Source organism: Akebia trifoliata, chromosome 6, assembly GCF_017979445.1.
Source record: "Akebia trifoliata isolate Shusen 1 chromosome 6, ASM1797944v1, whole genome shotgun sequence".
In the NCBI taxonomy this organism is placed as follows: domain Eukaryota; kingdom Viridiplantae; phylum Streptophyta; class Magnoliopsida; order Ranunculales; family Lardizabalaceae; genus Akebia; species Akebia trifoliata.
Genome location: NC_141380.1, coordinates 6927783 through 6951222, shown reverse-complemented (window position 1 = coordinate 6951222; position 23440 = coordinate 6927783). Strand labels below are relative to the sequence as shown.

The window sequence follows — 23440 nt, the reverse complement described above, 5'->3', positions numbered from 1 at the left end:
CCCAAATTCACTCTTTCGAGCTTCGACCATCCGCTTTTATTAGCGTGATTAACGGTCCCGAAGACACGTCATGTTGATATGGGGCTCCAGTGGATACAGCTGTTTTCATTCTTTAGTCATCATTGTTACCTGGAATGACCAATTTGCCCTTGTAGTTTATTTAGAATCTTCAATGGATCCTTGTTGATCTTACTTAATTTGGCCTTCTTTGAGGCAACGTTTGTTTCAAATGGAATCACTTCTATGAGATTCGTTATTACATTATTGGACTTAATATTCGATGTTTAGAAAGTGCTATCTAAGATCTAAAAGCGGGATTTATTAATATTCAAATAAAATAATTTTTTTTAAATTACAAAAAAGAACTACGAATAGATCATTAGTGCAATAACAAGAACCAAGAAGCATCCTTTCCAAATGAGTCGTGATTTTCTAACGCTTCCCTTGACACACGCCTCTGATATGGCATGGGCTAGAACTATATATCTACCCTTGGGATAAACAATTGTACATTCCCATAAATATGTATAGTTGTGTATCCTGAGAAAAAGAATCTATGATTCTAATACATGTCACGTCAAGGGGTATGTGGGGGGAAATTCTTGAGCACCGACACGTGGCTCGGATAAAGGGCTAAGGATAATGATTTTGAGGTCGGACAAAGACTCTTGTTCGGTTTATTAACTCCGACGAATGCATGTATTCCAAGCTCGGAGCTGTGCCATCAGCTCGTAGGTCGGTATGACAGGTCTGACAGATAAGCCTGCAATAGACAGCCAGTTCTAACCACCCACGTCATGTCAGACCAAATCTGACTTTCTCAGAAGCGATAAGGCAGTTGCAACAACTCCTGCAGCTGACATGTCAGAGAGTAGGCTAACTACCCCAGGTCACCTCAAGGGGTGGCACAGAAAACGATCAAGTTGAACACCTATATAAGGAAGAAACTATGAGTAAAAGAGGTTCGAATTCTTCTTCTCTAAGCACATTACACTGATCAATTTGGCTAACTTGATCGTCGGAGTGGGCTGTTTTGCAGGTCCCCCCGAGCTTAAAGAGAAGGAAAGTGTAGAGCCATTTCGTGCATCTACAGGGTATATGAGGGCATGTATTAGAGGGGAGGGGGAGGGATTCATAAAATCACTATTTTTGCCTAATTCATACCACTCCTTAGAGAGATGTTGCTATGTAATAGAGATAGGAGCCGTGATAAATTGATGTGGTGATCTATACGTGACTAACGTGACAAAGGTACACAAGGAAAAAAGATCAATGATTTGGTGCCCTTGCCACATAAGCTACGTACAGACCATGTATATTTTGCTTTGTCGTTTTATCATTAGTCTAGAGAGAGATATGCCTTCTCTAACTAAAGACAAGGGGTTGTCACATACACATCTATAGAAAGAGTAAAAACATGCATTACTCCAATAGTTGGAGACATGATGGAGGGTGACATAAAATCTAGCTAGTTTGTGAAATACTAAGAAAGATCATAATAAATCGTAAAATAGGCATCCTCGCAACTTTGATGTAGGGGTAAATTGAAAATATTGAAAAATATAGGAAACAAAAGCATCCCCTTTGGGATTAAAGGAGTAAAAGCAGAAAAAATAAATAAAGTTAAAAGATATTATTAAAAAAAATGAGGTTAAAAAGTAAAAAATGAAAAATAATAAAATGAGTTAAAAGAAGTAAAAGAGAAAATAAAGTAACGTTACAGAAGATGAAGAGAAAAGATAATAAAGTGGATCCTACAAAAATTATAATTGAATGAGATGTTTATCTTAGTTAAATAAATGTTTGTCCCCCAAAACCTATAGTTATGTGTTATCATATAGATTTTACTTTCATTTTTGCTCACACATTCTATGATTGATTGTCTTACAACTGCGGAAAGCTTAAAGAGGAACTATTGCTTTTATAGGAAGTGAGAAGGTAATTGTTTAATCTAAATGCACTTGTAGAGGTTAATAAGAGAAATTCCCCTACCCCCGTCCTACTTCCCTCCCCAAACACAATCTTACTCAATCCAATAAGGCAAGATTTGGGAGCTCGTGATCTACCAAACTAAATAATGTTAGGATGCCAAACAAACCCTAGTTCATGGGCCAATATACCATGGGTTTTGCTCTAATTTTGTGTCTTTATTCACACTATCTCAATTTATATCTTTTAGAAGCTTGTATCTAACATCATGGATGCCTTGCTTCATGTTTAGGCACATAGATCCTAAGATTACAAGCGGTTTCATATCTACTCAATTTCGGCTCACAGTGACCACTTCAATCAAGAATTTCCTTAAAGACTGAAAAATACTCTCTAAGAGAAAATTTCAGGGGCATTCATTGTTGTATAAAATATATAAATGAGGGGCAAACCCCATTACGATATGAACGAAAGAAGCATTAACTTGAGTCATAGGAGTTGTAACTCCAATTCCCCTAACTCTCATCTTCCAAACAAATCATTCAAGTAATTTCATGTGCACAACTCATACAAATTCCTCCATAAATAAAAATAATAATAAAATAAAATAGTTCCTTAAATCAAGAAAGGAAGGGTCTCATACAAGGGGAAATTTTCTTCCTAGGAAAATGTGATTTTCAAAACAAACAAAAAAATCATTTTTCACAAGAAAATGATTTTGGTGGAAAAATATCCCCCAATCCATCCTCACTAGGTAAATGATTTTCTCATTATAGCGAGAAAATCCTAATGTTGTTCTCTTGCAATTACCCTCCACCAAATACTAGAAACCAACTTTTTTAAACATTTTCTTAAGTGTGATCAAACACTAGCAAACATTTTACAAGGATACCCATTTTCCCTTAGAAATATTTTTCTAAGAAAATGTTTTCTCTGCACTCATATACACCATTATTAGACAAGAAATACACTATTATAAACAATGTTGATCAGCTCTGGTTGATGGTTTCTTCAAAAAATTCGAGAATCCAAATCCAGATTGGATTGCCACAGCGTGAGGCCTGGTCATCAATATAAAAGGAAATTTTTTTGGGGAAAATGAGGTGATCTATATCATACAAACAAATTCGTCATTTTTTTTTTCCAATAACTAGGTGGGGACCGGGTCCATATCTCTAGGCTTTGCCCAGTCCATAGACCATTGTCTTGTCCAAGGACTAGTGTCGGGGCACTTGCAATGCCCGCAAATCACATGCACCAAGTAAGTGAGGGTGTACCCTCACGGGTGGCCCCTGAGAAATTAATGCTCATATTGGGTATCGAACTCACGAACTACCGGCATCAACCTCTTATCAGTCTGAAATTGCCATTGAGCCAACCCCTTGGGAATACTTTCCAATTAAACGCCCATTCTAGTAATATTCTCGTACTAAGTAGGTTTAATTGTGAAGATGCCACATTGCTAAGTTGGTTAATTAAAGACTGTAAGTGTTGATACCACGGCATGGGATCAAAATCCGTCTTTACCTAATAATTACTAACCAATAATCCCATTAGCCTAAAGTATATATGTTCAACTGTGAAGTTCTGATTGAATCCTATTAACTAATACTTTTAAACAGTATTTGATGCCCCGAATTAGGGGATTTTATTTGGAATAAAGCCCAAGGATTAGGAGAAGAGTTTTATGTTTCTACACATAAAAAATCTGCTATATTAGTGACTTTTAGCCACTGATTATAAAGCATTTATCATCAAGGGGTCCATGAAGTGATCCATCTATTTAATGCTATTAAAAAAATGAGTCGTGCCGGAATAACATAGAAATGTACTTCGTGCGGGACATTTCTGAATTGGATGTCTGTCAGAAGCATAGATGCTTTTCATCGAAATACAAGTGAAATCTTGACGAAGGCATCTATGGTTCTGACACACATGTATGTCAGAAATGTCCCCCACAACGTACATTTTAATGTTACTTCAGCATTATCTTAAAAAAATATGTTCAGTGCTATTTGGGTTTGGGTTTGTTGTGGGCTTTTGATTCCGAAAATTGCAAAAGTGGAAGTGTTGGAAGCAGAAGCAAAAGCAGTGGAAGTGCGATTGTGGAAAAATTATCATTTGGTGAGAGGTGTCTTTTGGGAAATAACTTTACATATAAAGGTAATTATACTAAAAGTTTTGGTCATTAATTTATATCTTATTATTATAATACAATATTTTAATAAGTAATTATTATACTAGAAGTTTTGGTCATTAATATTTATTTAGGATCATTATATATATGATATATTATTTATTAAACAAATAAATAAGGGGCAATACCACCATTCAAAAATCACATAACTTTACATTCCGGACAGATTTCTGCAAATGCTGAAAGTAAGAATTGGGCTCAAGACACTTCTCGATCATAGTCATTTTTTGAGTTTTCGAAAGACCTTCACAGGCATTTCCTTACAGTAATTTAATTTTGCAAATAATTTCTCGACGCTAAAGACATAAAAAGGGCTTTTGGGCACTTCAAATCCAATTGAACTCACCATATTTTGTGTGTAGGTCGTCCGCCTAACCAAAAATCCATTTTTGGCAGATGGAGGATCAAAACTCCGGGATACGATTTTCATTGCCTAGATATACTTGGAAGCACTAGTTTCACGTACTAACCTAAAAACGATGTAATCAAGCAATATGTGGTTTGACAATTAGATGATCATTAACATCACAATCAAAGCCTAACACGTGCTAAAGATCTCCCATGAAACTTCGAAGAGGTCATGTGCTGAAATTACTAAATATGATTCAAACAAGAAAAAACATCATGTAATTAGGGATTTTCGAAAATTACATAAACATAATTAACAAAGGAAAAATCTAAACAATCTTGTTAATTTATTAAAATTTCTATTGACTCGATTGTCATAGTACAGTCGCAAGGTCAACCACCAAACTGAAGTTTGGAATCAAAATTCATTGAAAAAATAAATACAAAAATAAAGATGAGATTTGATAAATTGGAAAGAATAATGGTGAAGTGACCTCAAGATTGGACCTCATGTCTCACACTCTGACGTGAATATGTATGGAAATCATAGATGATTTCTTCGAGATACGAGTGAAAAAGTATATATGACTCATATCCACTTTCACGTCAAAGATGTGAGATATGAGGTCCAAACTTGAGGTCACTCCAATACAACTCAATTGAAAATAGTTTACCATGCAACTGATTTAAAAACTCTATTACTTAAAGTTGGGTCTAACTAGGTCGTTATCTAATGCAGGGTAAAAAATAATTTTTCAATTAATTCATTGATTCACAAAAGAATACCAAATAATTGGACATAAAAAATTGTTGATTTACACAGAATACTAAGTAATTAGAAAAAAGAAAGAGAAAACTCTCTAGAAAACATAAATTTTATTAATTCAAGGATATCTCCGTATTGGAGTTACAATCTTATTTATAGAAAAAGAGTCCTACTTCCTATAAAACATGAAAATGGCCAAAAATAGAATTTTTTTACTAAAAATAGTAAAAAAGAATTAAGCATTAAAATAAAAACTATTTAACCCTAAAAGTAAGAGAGAATCCACAGTGGATGATTCTAACTTCTATAACTAAAGTTATTAATGAAACGAAATTTTTTTAAAATAACAAAACTTCTAAAAAGTAAGATAAACAAAGGAATAGGGTCAAAAAATGAAAACTCAATCACAAAGCATTAGATTTAAAGATCTCGATGTTTCCATTCAAATATAGGTCTTCACAAATGATTCTGAATTCGTCAGCCCTCTTGGTTTATGGGCCCACATGGGCCTAGGCCTTATGCTTGGATGTTTGGAGATCCAAACATTCCATGAATTCTTCTGCTACAATTTTTGCATCATTATCTCTAATCTCATCCTGCCCACATATTTTAATATATTATTTATAAAGGATCAAAATCAAGAGCCAACTATTTGACCAACATGTTTTGTCGTATATGGGTTAGAGTTTCGAAATTGACTGAATTTTTGTACGGATAATCTTTATGGTGAGGAGATCATCATCACCAAAAATCAATCAATTCTCAAACTTCTAACCCTCACTTTACAAATTCAAGAATCGTGAACTGGCATTTTTTAATAAACCACTTTTGATGGGGTTAGAAGTTTCAGAATGGGCTGTTTTTATTTTTATTTTTTATGAGGATGATCTCTAGAATGAGGAGATCACCATCACCAAAAATCAGTCCATTCTCAAACTTCTAATCCATATAAGACAAAACACGTCCGTCAAATAGTTAGCTCTTGATGTACCTCATCATTTATAAAATAATTGTAGTGGTTGAATTATAAGTAATACAAGAGTGCCCCTCCTTCAAGGTTGGATTGTGTGGTCTACACCATGCACCATGTTGGCATATTAAATTTTGGGCTTTTAATAATTTTTGACTGGTGGTAAGCTTCAAAGATTTACCTACTCCTTCCAACTGCCTCAGGTGTCATCCAGATATCAAAAGCTTCGTAGTAGGCCTTTAAACCTTTAGATCTATAATCTAACACACACTTGGAGGGAAGAAAGAAAAGGTTCTTACCAACAACTATTCCTCAACTAACTATGTCCTTATTTGTTTGTCCTCTCTTTACAATTAAAATACCTTCTACTACTTTTTGATTAGTTGAGTACCTCCACTTTATATACCCATTATTTTATGCATGGGGGTATCGATCTCAATCAAAGCAAATACTCCATACTCTCTCACCTAAATTGGGTCGGATCTATCCAAGCATTGGGCCAAATAACAGATCCGAATATCCGATACAATTTTAATATACGGGGACTGCTAACGTTCTATCATTGAATGTTAACAATCTTTAAAACCAGAGTCACGATCCAGAACGGTGTCCCATTTCTATAGAAAAATATGGTGTCTACATGGCATGTATTTATTGGAGAACAAACACTTGGGCTGCGTGCCATTCAAAAAATGATTTGGTTAGGAACTCAATGTGACTTAAAATCCTACCAAAACATGTCACGTAGACACTGGTCTTATGCTATTGGAATGGGACACCGTTCTGGATCATGACTCTTAAAACCATGACTTTTTCAAAAGCCTTCTTAAAAAATAACTTAATTTTATCTTTTAATTATAAAAAACAATTAAGGGATTCCAATATTAATGTGCAATGGGTATTTTTATAAATATCATAAAATCACAAAACGTTAACTATAGAATGTCATTACACACAATGGCAATAAAACCCATTGATACTTGCTACTATAAATAAATAAAATTAATTTTACAGTGTCTTTTCTTTTAAAAGGATTTCGGAGGTTGTTAACATTTAAAACTTGGAAGTTAGTACATGTATGAGGCTAATTAACTTCATGGGAACATGGGCAACCTCCACAAATTAGGATTTTCATAGCTGCCACTAAATGATATTTATTATTTTTGTCTTTTTTTTTATACTAAAAAGTAAGGTGGTTATTATTATTGTGTAATGATATTTTTATAAATATTACAAAGTCTCAAAAAATTTACAAGAAAAATCTTTCTTTTTTACACTAAAAGATAAAAATAGGTATTACTTTCAAAAACACTTATGAAAGATGAAGGATAGTTATGGAGGTTATTAATTAGACTAATGTAATTTGACACTCTTTTTTAGATGCTCCCCATACGCTCCCCGACTTGGCAGTTATAGAATCATAAATCTTTTCATGTGTATCCCGAAACCAAGGATCTAAGGTTATGTGATTGGGGTGTATAAGGGGCATCTGAAAAAAGAGCGACAGATTATCACGACTATTAATTAATAGGTCCATTAAGTCTTTGATTTTAGTATTCGCAATAGATATACCCAATAAAGATTATGTCGTAATATGAAGTGAAGATGTCTCAATCCACGAACTAGACCCATCAATCCATTGATTGTTGTAATGTAATGCAACTTTGAGGTCTCCCATCTTAGTCCAACTTACCCATTGAGAGAAAAAAAAATGTTTCAAATATCTTGCAAAATGTTTATCAAAAAAGAAAATCTTCTCCGAAAAGGAAATCCGTTAGGAAGCCACAAGAAAATAGTGTCTACACGCATCAGAAAGTCACACATAGTGGAGCACATGTCTTTGTACTACTCTAAGAAAGCTTTTGAAGAAGAAGACACCCAAAAAGAAAAAGAGAGAAACAAAACCCAAGTGGAGATTTGTGGGGGGGGAGTTGAAATTGGCAGTGTGGATGATTGTTAGACATGGGACATGATGGTTGGAGATGGAGGCAAAATAATTAAGCAAGAGCATGAGATGCAATGATGCCCCATGAGGTTGTGTGTCTGAGAGAAAATATGACTATTTAAGTATATATGTTACCCCTTATTTAATACACAAAATACATATAAATAAATCAAGTAAACAAGGATCTCTATCCTTCCTTCATACTCTTTGGTGATGAAAACCAAGCAATGCTCCAACATTCATTTTCTCTCATCTCATCTCTTGAGAAGATGAACAATAAGAAAGAATAATTAAGAGCCTTTGTCCTTGCTGAGATTTTCTTTTACTATAAACTGCAAGCCTTTCGAATCTGAGTCTCAACGATGACTTCATATTCAATGGGGGAATCCTAAGTTTCCTAACCCATAAATGGTGCGTATTAAGCACTCAACAATGAGACTTAAGGGGACCCACATGGAGGAAAGTCTAGTGTTACTGTTTTTTTTCTTCTTTTGATAGATGATAGGGTACAACCACCTTCTTCACTGCTTGATGTAGACCCTCATTGTATGCCATCCATGTATGGCCCACTATCTCATTGGTCTAACTCTTAATGATGTAACCACCTTTTCCAAGGGCCCTAGTCCAGAATTTTAAGCACTAATTCTTCATTAGAAATGATAGTTTTGGTATAAGAGTAGTGATAATACGACTCTCCCATGAGTCATACTCAATCGACTCTCCTGATGTGAGGTGTGCCAGAACCATAGACTTTATGCCTTTGATACACAACCACACATCCCCATTAATCTGTGCAGTTGTGTATCCCAATGAAAGGAAATCTATGATTTTAGCACACCCCCGTCAGGGGGAGTCAATTTGAGTATGCCATACGGGAGAGTCAGATTATCACAACTCTTGGTATAAACCCTTTTAATGGTGTACTTAACCACCTTTTGCGCGTTGAACATAGTCCAAAATTTTAGGCCCTTATCCAAATTTTGGTTAGCAATTCTAATTTTAAATCATCATTGATGGAACAATTTCAAACCGATTTAAGCATGAGGTGGTCCACTGAAAGAATTAATTGGACAAAATGGCATCAGTTTGGTGGTGAGTCACTCATACCATATATGAAGGTTGTGTCTTAAAGAAAAATAGAATATACCCTTGAGGGAAAAAAAAATTTGCTCAAAGAGCTCACAGAAATCTGGGATCCATCGATCATATGAATCCGCATGTATTGAATGGCATCCCTAATTTACAAAACTACCCTTATTAATTACAAAACTACCCTTATATGATTGACATGGCACACTGTAACACACTAAAGAGTCTGTGAACACTATGAGCAAAAAATCACTCCTCTTGAGGTTATTTACTTGTTTTACCTCATATAACTCAAGAATGGTGACAATGTTTGGAGATAGATCCAGTAGTCTTCATCTCAGTTACTGAGATTTTCTTGCAATTGGGTACCTTTCGATTGCACTCTACCGCTCAAGTTTGTAATACAATAGGGTACTCTCATTTATAGAGTTTCCATCACTTTGTTATGTTTTATTTGCTTACATGAATCATGCCAAAGCTCCCATCGATCGTGTTTTAATTACTTATGAATCATGGCTACATTTCAAGATAGCAATTCCATAAAATTATCTCAGTGGTTAACGTGACATCAATGATTTAATTTTATATTCTTTCTATTATATATTGATTCAAATATATATATATATATATATATATATATATATATATATATGGATAGCGTTATTACGACCCCTATTACGACTCACATTGCGACTCACCGTTTGTCTTATATGGGCAAAAATGTTTGGAATGGGCTGATTTTTTTGTGAGGATGATCTCTGTGATGAGGGGATCATCCTGGCAAAAAATCATCCCATTCCAAAACTTCTAACCCCATCAAAATTGATTTACAAAAATTGAACGGTCTAAAATTTTTCAACTTGTAAACATGGGGCTAGAAGTTTCATAATGAACTGATTTTTGGCAAGGATGATCTCCTCACCATAGAGATCATCCTCACAAAAAATCAGCCCATTCCAAACATTTTTGCCCATATAAGACAAAACGATGTGTCGCAATGTGAGTCGTAATAGGGGTATACGGAAACCGACATATATATATATATATATATATATGGGTCAGATTCCGTAGACACATAAATCTACTCATAAAGCTACAACGTTTTTGTCTTATATGGTTAAAAAGGTCTGGAATGAGCTGATTTTTTGTAAGGATGATCTCTGTGGTGAGGGAATCATCCTTGCAAAAAAATCATTCCATTCCAAAACTTCTAACCCCATCAAAAGTGATTTACAAAAATTGGACGGTCTAAAATTTTTCAACTTGTAAACATGGGGTTAGAAGTTTCATAATGGGCTGATTTTTGGCAAGGATGATCTCCTCACCATAGAGATCATTCTCACATAAAATCCGCCCATTCCAAACATTTTTGCCCATATAAGACAAAACACGTTGTAGCTTTATGAGTAACCTTATATGTATACGAATCATAATCCTATATATATGGCAGCGGTTCAGCAACCCCTTATGATGCCACACATTTTTTGTAAATTATTTTTGATGGGGTTACAAGTTTTGGAATATGCTGATTTTTTGTGAGGATGATCTCTACGGTGAAGAGATCATCCTCACCAAAAATCAGCTCATTTTGAAACTTCTAACCCAAGTTTACAAATTAAAGAATCGTGGACCGTCCAATTTTTGTAAATCACTTTTGATGGGGTTAGAAGTTTTGGAATAGGCTGATTTTTGGTGAGGATGATCTCCTCATCATAGAGATCATCCTCACAAAAAATCAGTTCATTCCAAAGCTTGTAACCCATGTTTTGAAAAATGTGTGGCACCATAATGGGGCTGCTAAACCACTCCCTATATATATATGCATGTGTGATTATTATTCTTGATCTTAAGTATCTCATGGTTTAAGAGTTTATTTTTATCGTCAAAATTGATTCTTTAAAAAATCAAAATTGATAGTTATAACAATTTGAGATGATACGTATACGATAAAAAAAATTAAAAATAAAGATTTATCCCAGGGCACGTGCAACACCCGCACATCACACACACCAAATAAATGAGAGTCATCCTCATAACTGCTTATACTTAGTATTGAACTCATGACCAACATGCATTAACAACTTATGGGTCCAAAATAGCCATTGATCCAACACCTTAGAGTTATATCTTGTTGCATTTTTGGTTCTATCAAAACCCTTGCTTAGTGATGGTGGGACTGCATACATAACCTTATGTCAAATCAATCTTAGGAGATTTTTTCCATGAACGTTGACACTTGAGTGTCTAATCAACATATTCTTTTTGGTTATAACCCCATCAAATGAATGGTCTTGATTTAAGAGCAAGTAGGGACACTATGTATCCTATGATACCAAATACAAACATAAATTTCATGTTTTTTTTTATACTTTATAGTGTGGCAGATCTTACTTGTAACTTGTAAGCCAAACCAAGAATCCGAGAAGTTGAACCAAAATCTCGAGAGAAAAAATAGAGAGTTTTTATCAGATATGGTCCACACCTGTATAGCAAACCACGTGCATAGATGCATCAAAGTTCGTAGTGGATCAGAAAAAAAGAAAAGCGAACAAGAAAACGAGATTTTATAGTTAGAGTGTCAAGTCTTAGAGAGAGAGAGTATAGGCTTTGAAATACTCTTCGGCGAAGGATCCGATGCACACATGACACACCCATCTCTCTCTCTCTCTCTCTCTCTCTCTCTCTCTCTCACACACAGCTAAAACCGTTTCTCTATCACTCCTTAGATCTCTCATCAAAATCGTTAGAAAAGCTAAGCAAAAGAACCTTAGAGAAATTATCACTAAAGAAATAGAAAAAGATGGTGAGTTGATGATTACATTCCTACATGTAAGAGAACTATAACAATCATCTCACTTGATGAGCTAATTCTTCTTCTTCTTGAATTTCTTCTTGTTTATTTTGTTGTAGTTTTTGTGATTTGGGTTCATCAGTTTTTTCTTCATTTCTTGTTCTTTTCTCTTCATGTACTTCAAATTCGACCAAATTTCCTTTGTGGGTATGTCTAATTCTAAGCTTTTTTTCACTGAGAAAGATCAAAAGGATATCGAATTCAAGTTTATGTCAAGACCCAAATTGGAAATCTTAGATGGATGTCATAATTCGGATGATCATGAGCTCCATCGACAAGAAGAAGAAAAGAAAGAAGAGATATGTGAGATTATAGCTTCTTCTGAGGAACTCAAAATTCCATCAATGGAAGAATTCAAGGTCGATGATGACGGTGATGACAATGATGATGATGGGTACCATACTCCAACTTCACTAGATCACAAAATTCCATTGATCCAACAATGCCCACCTGCACCAAGGAAACCCAAATCTCTCCTATTAACGAAAAGGAAAGCATCGTCCAATCCCCACCATCTCCATATCGATCACTTCACAGAGATCGAATCGTTGTTTCCTCCAACCGATCTTGGCCGTAAGATCAAGAAAGTAAGAAGGAATCACACCATATGATTTTCAATAATTTAATTAATTGTTATTGTGTGTGAATTTCCACATTTCCATCAATGATAATGGTTGTTGTTAAGAGTGCAATTTCATCTTTATTTCAACACTTCTTTCTTCTTTTTCTTTTTTTTTTCTAGAAAATATTTGTTGGGTTTGTTGGGTATTGGCTTTAGGTCCAGATCTGAGTTCATTAGGTTAAAGATGCAAAAAGAAGCAAAATGAAGTACAAACCATGGAAAAAGTGGATACATATATAGCATTCTTACTTTACTGCAGCATCGGATTCTTAATTACGCAGTCAATGTTGTAAGTTCGTTTTTAAAGGAGAGAAATAATTCTCACAGATTGAGTGAGAATGAAGGTTTGGGTTACAAATATCAGAGCTGGTGATGATTATCTTTTGAAGATCAATTTTCTATAAAAATTCTATAATGTCTCTTTGGATTCCATCACAAGAAATAATAAAAAATAAAAGAGAGAAACTTCAGTTATGTTTCCTGAGTTTACATTGTTTTTTTTTTTAATCTTTCAATACTGATGATAAGGCTTGGACTTTCTAAGATATATATTTGATGGAGGGATTGTATTAATAAATGCCCTTCTTTGTTTCCCAAGAGAGCCAAACATCCTCATGGTTTTCATTAAGTCAGTGACTGCAGATTCACAATTGGCAAAAGGAACTACTATGGTGAATTTGGTGTTTTGTAGGGTCAAGAATCTTTAATCCTCTTTGATCAAAATGGCCCAGTTGTTGGGGGTAAATGTGGATAACCTAGACATTTTGATCACACATGATTGAAGATTTCTTCCATTATAAAATATGGCATTGGAATAGCATTTCTCTTGGTTAAAATACACAATAAAGTAAATAAATGAAGGTGGGAGAGAGACTGCATTGTTGTGTAAGATGTCTTGTATTCTCATTTTAGGTTCAAATATTCAAAATCAAAGGGGACTTTTTTCCGATGCGGAGTGGACTCGACCTGAAGGTTGGGGACAGCGGTCCCAAAGTGAATTATTTTCGTGGTACATATGTATTCTTTTGGAGGAAATTGTATGTCTAGGTTTGTTTTTGTTTAAAATAATATTGAAGTGACCTTAAGATTGAACCTCACATCGCACACCCTGACGTGAAAGTGCATGGGAAAAATAGATGATTTTCTCGAGATACAAGTGAAAAAGAATCTATGGTTCCTATCCACTTTCACATCAGGGCGTGCAATGTGAGGTCCAATCTTGAGGTCACTCCTGCTCTTTTTTTTTTTTAAGGGAAAAGAGAGAAACGTTTTCTCTTGTTCTCATTTGTTAGAAATCTTAGATTGTGTAACTTTAAAAGAATATAGTGATCATATTTCTATATGATCCGTGATGAACTTAGACACATTGTCGAACCACATAAAAATTCTTATGTTTTGTGTGTTATTCTCTATTCTTTACTACTTTGTTTTTGCACAGAATTTCTAAGATAAATCCCTAAGGGTGGCTCTAAGAAGCGATTTGAAATCAAGACCTCCGTTTCCTGATGTATGGTCTTGGCCATCTTACCAATTGTACCACAAGTAATTGAACACAAAATGCCTCCAACATTAAAGAGGATTTATATGTTAGGTTTATTGTATATATGGAACTTTATATCCTTGGTTATCATAAATGTAAGGAAGAGTTTCTTAATTTATTTGAAGTGGGAGCTTATCAAAAATTTGAAATTAATTATTTTATGAGTAAAAAGATATGAACGTTGTTCAGAATCTTGCGCGACATGCCAGATTGAAGCTTCCTCCTATTAGGGCTGTATCACAAGTTTTTTAACACAAAATGCCTCCAACATCAATAAAATTACACCACAAATACTTTGGAAACTTTGGCATGGAGACCTTGGCATCCAGTTCTCTTCCCAATATTTTATTTTTCAAAAAAAAAAATTTTAATTAACTTGAATCTTTAAATTAAAAATAATAATAACGTGTGCAACACATTGCTTTATTAAAATAGAGAGAACTTTTCTCGTTACACCCACTTGTTATTATAATACACCAATTAATTAAATTATATATATGTAACACACCAAAAAAGAATAAATAAACATCTAAAATCTCTATCTTTAAGAATTAGATAGAAACCTATCCCTTTTGTCCAAGTCAGTCCGCAAGTTAAATCCTATTTATTTTATTTATCTCTATATATCATAAACCAATCACAAGTCTATACATGTTGTTTGCTATCCCCATAGCCTCTAAATGTTATTCCATCTTTCACCATTTGGTAACCTGAAAACAACCAATTCCCTTCTTCTTTTTTTTTTTCTAATATTTTAAAAATCAGATCAGTCGTCGACCCGGATAGCTGATCAGATAGATCCAAACCGGATTAACTAGCCAGTCCAATTGGCTTGACCCAAAAGCAAAATTTAATTAATTAAGATTTTTTTTTTCTTCCCAAAATCAGTCATCTTCAACTCAATCTCTTGAGTAAATTGTTTTTATCCTACTCTTTAACCTTAAGATTCTATTTACTTCTTCAACCCTCAAAACTCTTGAATAAGATAGCATTTTTGAAGTGGAAGATGATTAAATTTTGTAATAATTTTGAAGATGAGGGTATTTACGTCATTTTTTATTAATTTATAAGAGAAGACTTTAGGTCAAGGGGGTATGTCTTCAGTTTTGAAACACGGGAATATCTCAAATATTCACAAAAACATGGAGAGGTATGTTTAAAATCACCTAAAAACTACATGGTTGGGTCAGCTCTAACCCAGTCCCATTTTTAAAACATTACTTTTATCTCTTTATTGTGAGAAAAATAAGAATAATAAGAAGAAAAATGATGTAGTAGTCATCAATTACTCTTTTCATATGTCACTATCTTATTAGAAATGGACCTTTTTATTGTCAAAAGAAGGTGCCAACTAACTTAGTTGGTAAAATATAAGGGTATTTTCGTAAAACAATAATTTTTTAAGAGCATTTGCAATACAAAATCCAATTTCCAAAGTGTATTTATCGCACTTTAACGTGTGCCCTAAGGGCACACGATAACAAAATCTAAGTATAGACGATGATATCATATATTTGGGTTCAATTACCCTTGTCATTATCTTATTGGCCTCATTAAAATCAGACTTACCTATAATGCTCTCTTTTTGAATGAGATCTCAATTTCTGCTACGATTTCAATAGATATCTTATAATTAGATTCTCTCTTTTTTTAAGATCCGGTTCTTCCACAACCACCGCAAATCCCAATTAGATTTGGGCATGATACATTTTTTTAATTATTGGTAGAATCCAAATACTTTCTTTCAGATCGATGAAACAACTCTCACAAATCTTTTTTCATTTTAAAAGATACAAGAAACAAAAATAAAAAAATAAAAAAAAAAATCCAATAGAAGGCGAACTTCGAAAAATGTTATTATATTAACTAATAGGTGGTGTGTGCAAACGCCCATGTCTTTGAAGGGTTTATTTGTAATTTAAAATAATATTAAAGGGTGGTCTTGAATTTTATTCCGGATGTGTATGTGTGATCTCAATTTTATTGATTTAAAAAAAAATCAAAATCAAAATTTAATTTAAATGTTAAGGTGGGGGCAGTTTGGGAATCTAAATTTGAGGATCGAACTACTTCAACTCCGCCTTCTCTCATTATAATATTAAAGATATGTTTTGGGGGTACTATATGTATCTTTGGGGTGCACGTTGTACTGGGCCAAACTGAATCAAGGTATTTCAAATTGGTTTGATTTTTTAACTCATCGGTTCGGTTATGATTTATAATTTTAAAAAATCAACTGATTCGAATCTCGATTCAAGGAATCCTAGATCCGAATCAAATTCATTATATATACATTTATTTAAAAAATTAAATTAAATTTGGCACAACAAAAAAAAAAAACACTCATTGTTTGTTTCTTGTATTCTAACAAATTTAGTCACCAATCTGAGTGGTCCAAATGAAATGATCCTAATCACTCATGTTATTAAATAGATAATTATGATTATGAAAATATTAATATTATATTAACAATGTCATTCTTTTTATTTCGTCTTTTGACTAAAATCATTAATAGTCGTAGATTTTTTAGTTGTAAGATGTGATAATTGGATTCTTGGTATCTATGTTCAGGAGATTTGAGAAATGAACCAAATCGAATTAAGATTGACTTAGTTCGATTCAGATTTCAAATTTGTAAAATCGATCCAGTTGGATTCAATTTCAATATAACCTCCGACCCGGATCAAACCAAACCTGTGCTAATCGATGTCAAATCTTTAAGATATAGAGCATCATCCAAAGGTGGATGACTTATTGGACGGCCCAGATTGATCAATCGATTGCCCACGTGCAAAAAGGATGTCTCCATTAATTTAATTATTTTTAGAACACAATCTTAAACCCCTTTGTCTGGAATCTAGATCAAGACATGAAAAAGTAAAAGCTTATCATGTAAATATTAGGTTTCTTGGAAATTGTGTTACTTCATGTAACATGAACTCCAGATTTATATATTTTTTTAAGTCAACCAGGGTGTTTGGGTATCAATGTTACTCAAAACTCTCTACCAACATCAAGGATTGATGTTCCTTACACCCTGTAATGTACACGTGTCTCACTGACTCTTTTAGAGTTAGATCTTTGGATCCTGACACCCAACACGTGGAATGATAGGGTACAAAGTCATATACATCTAATTTTTGTATGTTTGATCCTTGCTAACGTAACCATGACTTCGACTGAGTCAATGAATATTTAATTGCCTCAAAACCCATAATGCCACGTGGCAATTAGCTTACGTCCATGTACGCAAGAATGATACAAATCTCATTGAGATTCTTAGATTGATCTGGAAATTATTTTGAACCAATAAAGAGAAAAAAAGTCTTCTCCCCAATGGTTTTCACTTTCTCTCCCCTCTTAACAATCCAAATAAGAGAAATGGAAAAAAACTCATTTATTTTCTCTTCTCTTCTCTCCTCTCCACTTTTCTCAATCCAAACTCAGCGTGTAAAGGTTCATGAAATTCCATTAAACAAACAACAAATCATACTTAAGAAGACTTCCATCCATCACAGGAATTAGGCTAGGGATATTTATGAAAAAGTGATCAACTTTTGACGAATTTACAATTCCAGCTCACTGTTCATTTTAATTATCAAAAGGTAAATGAATTCAGAGGTTTTTAAAAGGACTTTAAAACTGACTAATTCATCTTCTTTCTGAATTTTTTTATCGAAAATGTGATCATTCACATTTTGATAATTAAAATGAACAGTTAGCCGGAATCGTAAATAACTCATTTTGAGCTCACGAAATGGTAATTCACCGATTAGTCTTTAGCATGAAAGTAATATATTCAATCAAAATCCCAACTTTACCCACCTAAAGAAGAAAACAACCCAAAGTTGCAAAATCCATACCCATCATAAATTGTGAAAGATAAATAAGAAACCATTGCAGATAACCAGTAAATTAAACAAAATAGGAGACAACACCCCAATAATTATAATCCAAGAAATCTTCAAATTTTAAGAATAATACTCTAATTATCAGATCAAATTCGAGATGTTTGTAATTTATGGATGAGGGATAGAAAGTCAAGCAAACAACTAACATAGCTAATTTCACTTCTTTTTTAGGTTTTATCTTAAAAAGATTGTGCTTCACGAAATTGAGGAACTTTGCAGCAAAGATGCCAACCCAAAGGGCAGGCTTGGTCGTGACTTCTCAGAGGAATGGAGGAAGTATCACCCATCTCCGCGGGTACTTTGGTCTTCCCTCCTTTCCATCAAATAACTGCAGCCAAAGGAGAGAAAATTAAGAAAATAAGAGCAGATGACCATGTAAATTGGTGTTCTAAGTAAGGGTGCAACTTGGCCTGGAGCAAACCAATAGCTTTGGGATGGTTTGGTTCAGTTTGGAATAAGTTGAGGTTTGGTTCGGATTGGTTGCTCGGTTCAAGACTTGTATAGAACTGAACCAAACCAAACCGAAAACAGAATCCTTATAAAATAAGTAAATATAAATTAATTTATTATGGATTGGTGCATGAAGGAAGGTGGAAGATGATTGAATTTTTTTTATAATTCTTAATGCTTGGGAGTTGGTATAGAGATTAATGACTTATTATTATATGAAATATTTCATGTTTATTATTATATTTTCAATTAAAATATATTTTGCTTCTAAGCATGGTTATAGGATATCAGCAATCCATATAACCGAACCAATTCAGTTCTATGGGCAATTTGGTTCTGGTTCTTGTTTAGTGGAACAGGCTTAGGTTGGTTCGGTTCGATTTGGCCCCAAACCGAACCAAATTGCACGCCTAGTTCTAGCAAGCAAGTGGAACTCATCATCTGATGAGTCCGGCCTAACAGATATTTTGTGATCAAAATCAACCGATTCTTTTGGTCAAGTGTTAATCAGGTCGATTTTGAGGTTCACAATTCACAATTGTCTAAGTGAAACTTTTGTTCTATAAAATTTAATGCATTATATATGTACACAAGATGGTACATACCTTCCTCAAACGTCGGTGCTTTGCAAGAGCCCAATTAGTCATTATAAAAGCTGCCACCACAAGAAAGACATAACCCGCAACTGTCTGTGTCGCAATATTGAAGCCTAACCACTGATAAATCTCCGTAGTGTAATTTGCACAAGTCACTATATTGAACAGAAACCCACTTGGAATTTGGTACCCTCCCTTCCCATCGGGACTCCGAAGATTCCTCAGCAAAATGTGGCAATAGAAGTTTGAAACTTGACATATCAACCCAAAACCAAACCCAATCTTCATTTGGAGTTCGCTCACAGGGGTATAGAGTGGGTGGTTTACATAGTAAGCAATGTATGAACCAAAGGACCAGTAGTAAGCACAGTTGCGGAAGACGTTGTTGAGAGGTGAAGTTGCATGGCTGAACCTATGGACAAAGAATGTTTCCATTATACGTTTGAAGTAGTGGAAGCACCAGTAGTACATCGCATAGGTCTGAACCGGGTGAATGACACGCTCGCCATCATAGCCAAAGTACTTGTACACGGGGAAGTAGTAAAATATGGGGTAAATGATCAGAGGGCCTAAGTACTCCCAGAAGAAAAGGGTACTATAGTAAACTTGTGGACCCAGATCCTTGAACACCACGGTCAACTTGCCAGCACTTTCATCACAATAATCTTGGATTTTTTTCCCAGGGTTGAGGAGAACCGGTTTCTCCTTGGAACCAGGTTGGAGGGGAAGAGTGAGGCGCTGTCTAGCAGGATAGTACTTGTTGGCTGTTGAACCCAAATATTAAAAAAAAAAGAAGATAAAAATAGAAATAAAAAATGTGAGAAATAAAAATTAATAATAATAAGCTTATATAGTTTGTTAATATTGGACTAGTTGCAATGTAAGAAGAATCATTTAGCAAGAACACCAATAACAAGCTTCTGCTAGATGCAACAGTTTTTGTGGAAATTATAGAGAAATATGGATAACTACCCTAACTACAACATAAATTACTTTGGTAATCCATGGATTAAGTTACGATACATATAGATTGATCTTCAATTTTCTAAATTCCCCCATAACCTAAATTTAACTTCTATCCTTTCTCAACCGAATGGTATTATGTAGGAAAGGGAAATGGTGTGGGGGATCCCCGTTTCTGATAAATGGGCACCCTTTCTCACCTTTTAGTGAAAACCTTTTTTATTAGAAAGACAAAATTGCCCAACTAAAGGTGAAAGGGGTCACTCATTAAGGGAACCCAAATAATCCCCATAAGGTACTTATCAAAAAAAAAAATCCCCTGAAAGAACTCTATTGTTTATAAGTGTTGTGTTATCTATGCCATTACAGTCCTATTACCCTATAAGAAGTGTTGACTTCTGCTTGAATATTATCCAAATCAAACTACCAATCCTCCTTTTTGAGTTCCTCAAGTCCACGCTCAGTTTTGTTTTTTATATAGAACACTCATAAATAGAAATTTAATTCTCAAGTTTTTTTTTTTTTTTAAATATCTATCTGAAAAAGAAACAAATTGACCCATTTGCATTCCAAAAAAAAAAAGTCCACAATGCTCCTTTCCCTTAAGTTTTAGATTTTAGAATGTAGTGCCACCAGAAGTTAAACACAAATGATAGTGGAATATGTCGTGCAAACAAAGAAACTGAGTGAACTGAATCATCAAACATTTGGAAAATGTGGTGACAATGCCTACAAGGAGCAAGGTAGCTGAACAAGTGTTCATATGGCTGATCAAATAGTTTCCAAGTCGAGTTTTCTAGCCTTGTACAATATATGCATATTTATATTTAATGAAAATTCTCGAGCACAGCAATGATTGTCATGCCAATACGACAATGCAGTGCATAGCTGACAATTGACATGAGTGTGCACAATACAGATCCAAATGTAAATCCAATATAGTGCATGTATTAAATCATCATAAATAATTCTCAAATACAAAGATCAAGGTAACTACTCACCAGATTAACCCCAGATCTATGATACTCGATATCCAATAATTTAACCATCCAGATTGACAGTCATGTGTATAATCATGGTTAAAGACCATATGGAGAAAGACTTGTAAAGGAATAATACATTTTTATCCAATTTTTCAAATGAATCAATGCAATAGGTGTTGACAACCATTTACCCCAAAAGACTGATCTAATTAGGAAAGCGCAACTATGAATATAAGAGGGTCACGGCTCAAACTAGAGCACAATATGTGAGCATGTGAGACCCTGGAGCGAAGGCGGATAACACAACACTCAACAATAGGAAACTGAATGAAATGCCATTCTCCAACCTAACATATAATCCAAGACCTCATGAAGCCTGAGGCCTTGCTGCTAACCACCAGTGGGCCTGCTCTAGATGAGAGTACGACACCACCCAAAATCTCAAAGTGGTCAACTGATCGTGTCTGAACAATCAAGAGCTATTTGGATGGTTAAAGGAATGAACATTGATCAAAAAGAAAAAGCACACCACCGGATGTCTAGGATTGTCTTAACTTGTGAATTTTGTCTAACCCACGAAAAAAGCCAATTGGTTTAAGGATCAAGGCAATGCAGTTGTTCCCTTCATCAGTCGGGTGGGTATGATTCAAAATTCAGATGGTATGAGATCTAAAGCATCAAGATGGATGTGTGCTAGAACAAAAGCTCAAAAATATGTAATTTCAATCTATAAGTTGAATCATTCAGAAATTGTCCCATCCAAGGATTGAGGCAATCATTGATTGCACAATCTGTTGAACTGGAACATCGCATCAAATTTGTTATTCTTTATTATTCTTCTAGTTTCTTTTCATACTTTCCAAGTAACCATTCCACTTTTCTCTTCCAAATTTGTTCTTGGAGATATTAATCTTGATCTTCCTATGGTCAACTTAAAAATCTGTAGTTTTTTTCTTAAACATTTCCTCAAAGGAGCTTCTGCAATTGAATTATTTAGTGAAAAAATTAAGTGGATCATATTCGAACCCAGACTTGCCCCTCCATTTCATAACATTTTAATTCCACTTATCAAATGAACATTACAACCCAGAATACAGATTACTCTACAAAGAAAATATGGTTTATATCACTACTAAAAAGAACACTATGTTGTCAATTACAAATATAACACCAATTTTGAGAAAAACAAGCATGACTAGAAAAGAAAAAAGAGCATTTTTTATCTAAAATAAAAAATTTCCTAGATCAAATGCAATGATTTAAATAAACAATCATGTTAGATATAGAAATAATAGCTTGATAACCAAACCAGAAAATTAAGCATAAATAGAAACATTAAGCATTAGTAAAAGTTGGATAAATTTATCTAGTTTCCACTACTTACTTCGACGATGAATTGCCTCTTGAAGATCACTCACAGTGGCCTACAGAACAGGAAAAAAAAAACGCAAAACATTTAACACCCTTGAAATGTAAATATCTACGCATTTCACATCTAATGAAGAGGTCTATGGAAACCCATAAGAAATTTAAGAACTAGAACACCAAACAGGAAGTCAAATTCCAAAAACAAAAACTCTAATATTTCCACAACATAGATCCATGTAAAAATCCAAGAAAAAAATATATATCAAATTGAAGAAAAATTAAAAAAAAAAAAAATTAATTTACCGAATCGTTGAGCTCAACCCCACCCTTAACGACATCTCTACCGCTTCGAGAAATAACGGTCACCTTCATCTTCAAAGAGGAGAATTGAAACCCACTTCCCAAAACAGAGAAATAAAACGACCCTTTAAAGGATTTTTCAGTCTCACTCCCACAAAGAGGAAATTAAAAGGAGAAGAACAGAACGTTTTGATTAAAATCAGAGAAACTGGACGGAAAAATCTCGAATTCCTGCAAACCCCATTTCTCAATTTGCTCGTTTTACTTTGCCGGTCTGAGTTTCTGAGATTTCAATACGGGTTGTTCGGATTTAAACGTGAAGGTGTGGGTCTCTCTCACTCTCCATCGTTAATGGTGTGTAGTTGGGGTAGGCGAGCTAGTTATACTTAGACCCAATATTGTCAAACTTTTGACTACTACCGGGAGTTAGTTTGCAATCCTACTCCTGCCTTCTCTACGTGCCACGTGGAATGCTCCTTTTACCATGGTTGTAAATATCAGTTTCTAGTTTTGTCTCATTTACGAACAATACTAAGATGACTCGTTTATCACTCACGATCAAAGTTGAGATAACTCGTAAATTTGTGACCCAAGAAGAAGAAGATATCTTTG

General features: G+C 34.3%; 1 protein-coding gene across 1 annotated transcript; it reads right to left on the bottom strand.

Moving 5' to 3' along the window:
* Positions 1-18154: 18154 nt before the first annotated feature.
* LOC147399968 (very-long-chain enoyl-CoA reductase-like) lies at positions 18155-23188 on the bottom strand. Its single transcript, XM_086445545.1, has 4 exons — positions 22832-23188; positions 22545-22584; positions 19224-19978; positions 18155-18496 (listed from the first exon to the last, which is right to left on the bottom strand). Exons 1-4 carry the CDS (start codon positions 22898-22900, stop codon positions 18428-18430), a joined length of 933 nt encoding a protein of 310 aa, XP_086301671.1. The 5' UTR covers positions 22901-23188; the 3' UTR covers positions 18155-18427.
* Between the last annotated feature and the right edge of the window lie 252 nt (positions 23189-23440).

Excerpts from the sequence above, each read along its gene's own strand:
- LOC147399968 (XM_086445545.1), bottom strand. The coding sequence starts at position 22,900 with ATGAAGGTGACCGTTATTTCTCGAAGCGGTAGAGATGTCGTTAAGGGT. Across the intron at positions 22,585-22,831 it reads GGGTTGAGCTCAACGATTCG|GCCACTGTGAGTGATCTTCA; the intron begins GTAAATTAATTT and ends CCTGTTCTGTAG. Across the intron at positions 19,979-22,544 it reads AGAGGCAATTCATCGTCGAA|CCAACAAGTACTATCCTGCT; the intron begins GTAAGTAGTGGA and ends TGGGTTCAACAG.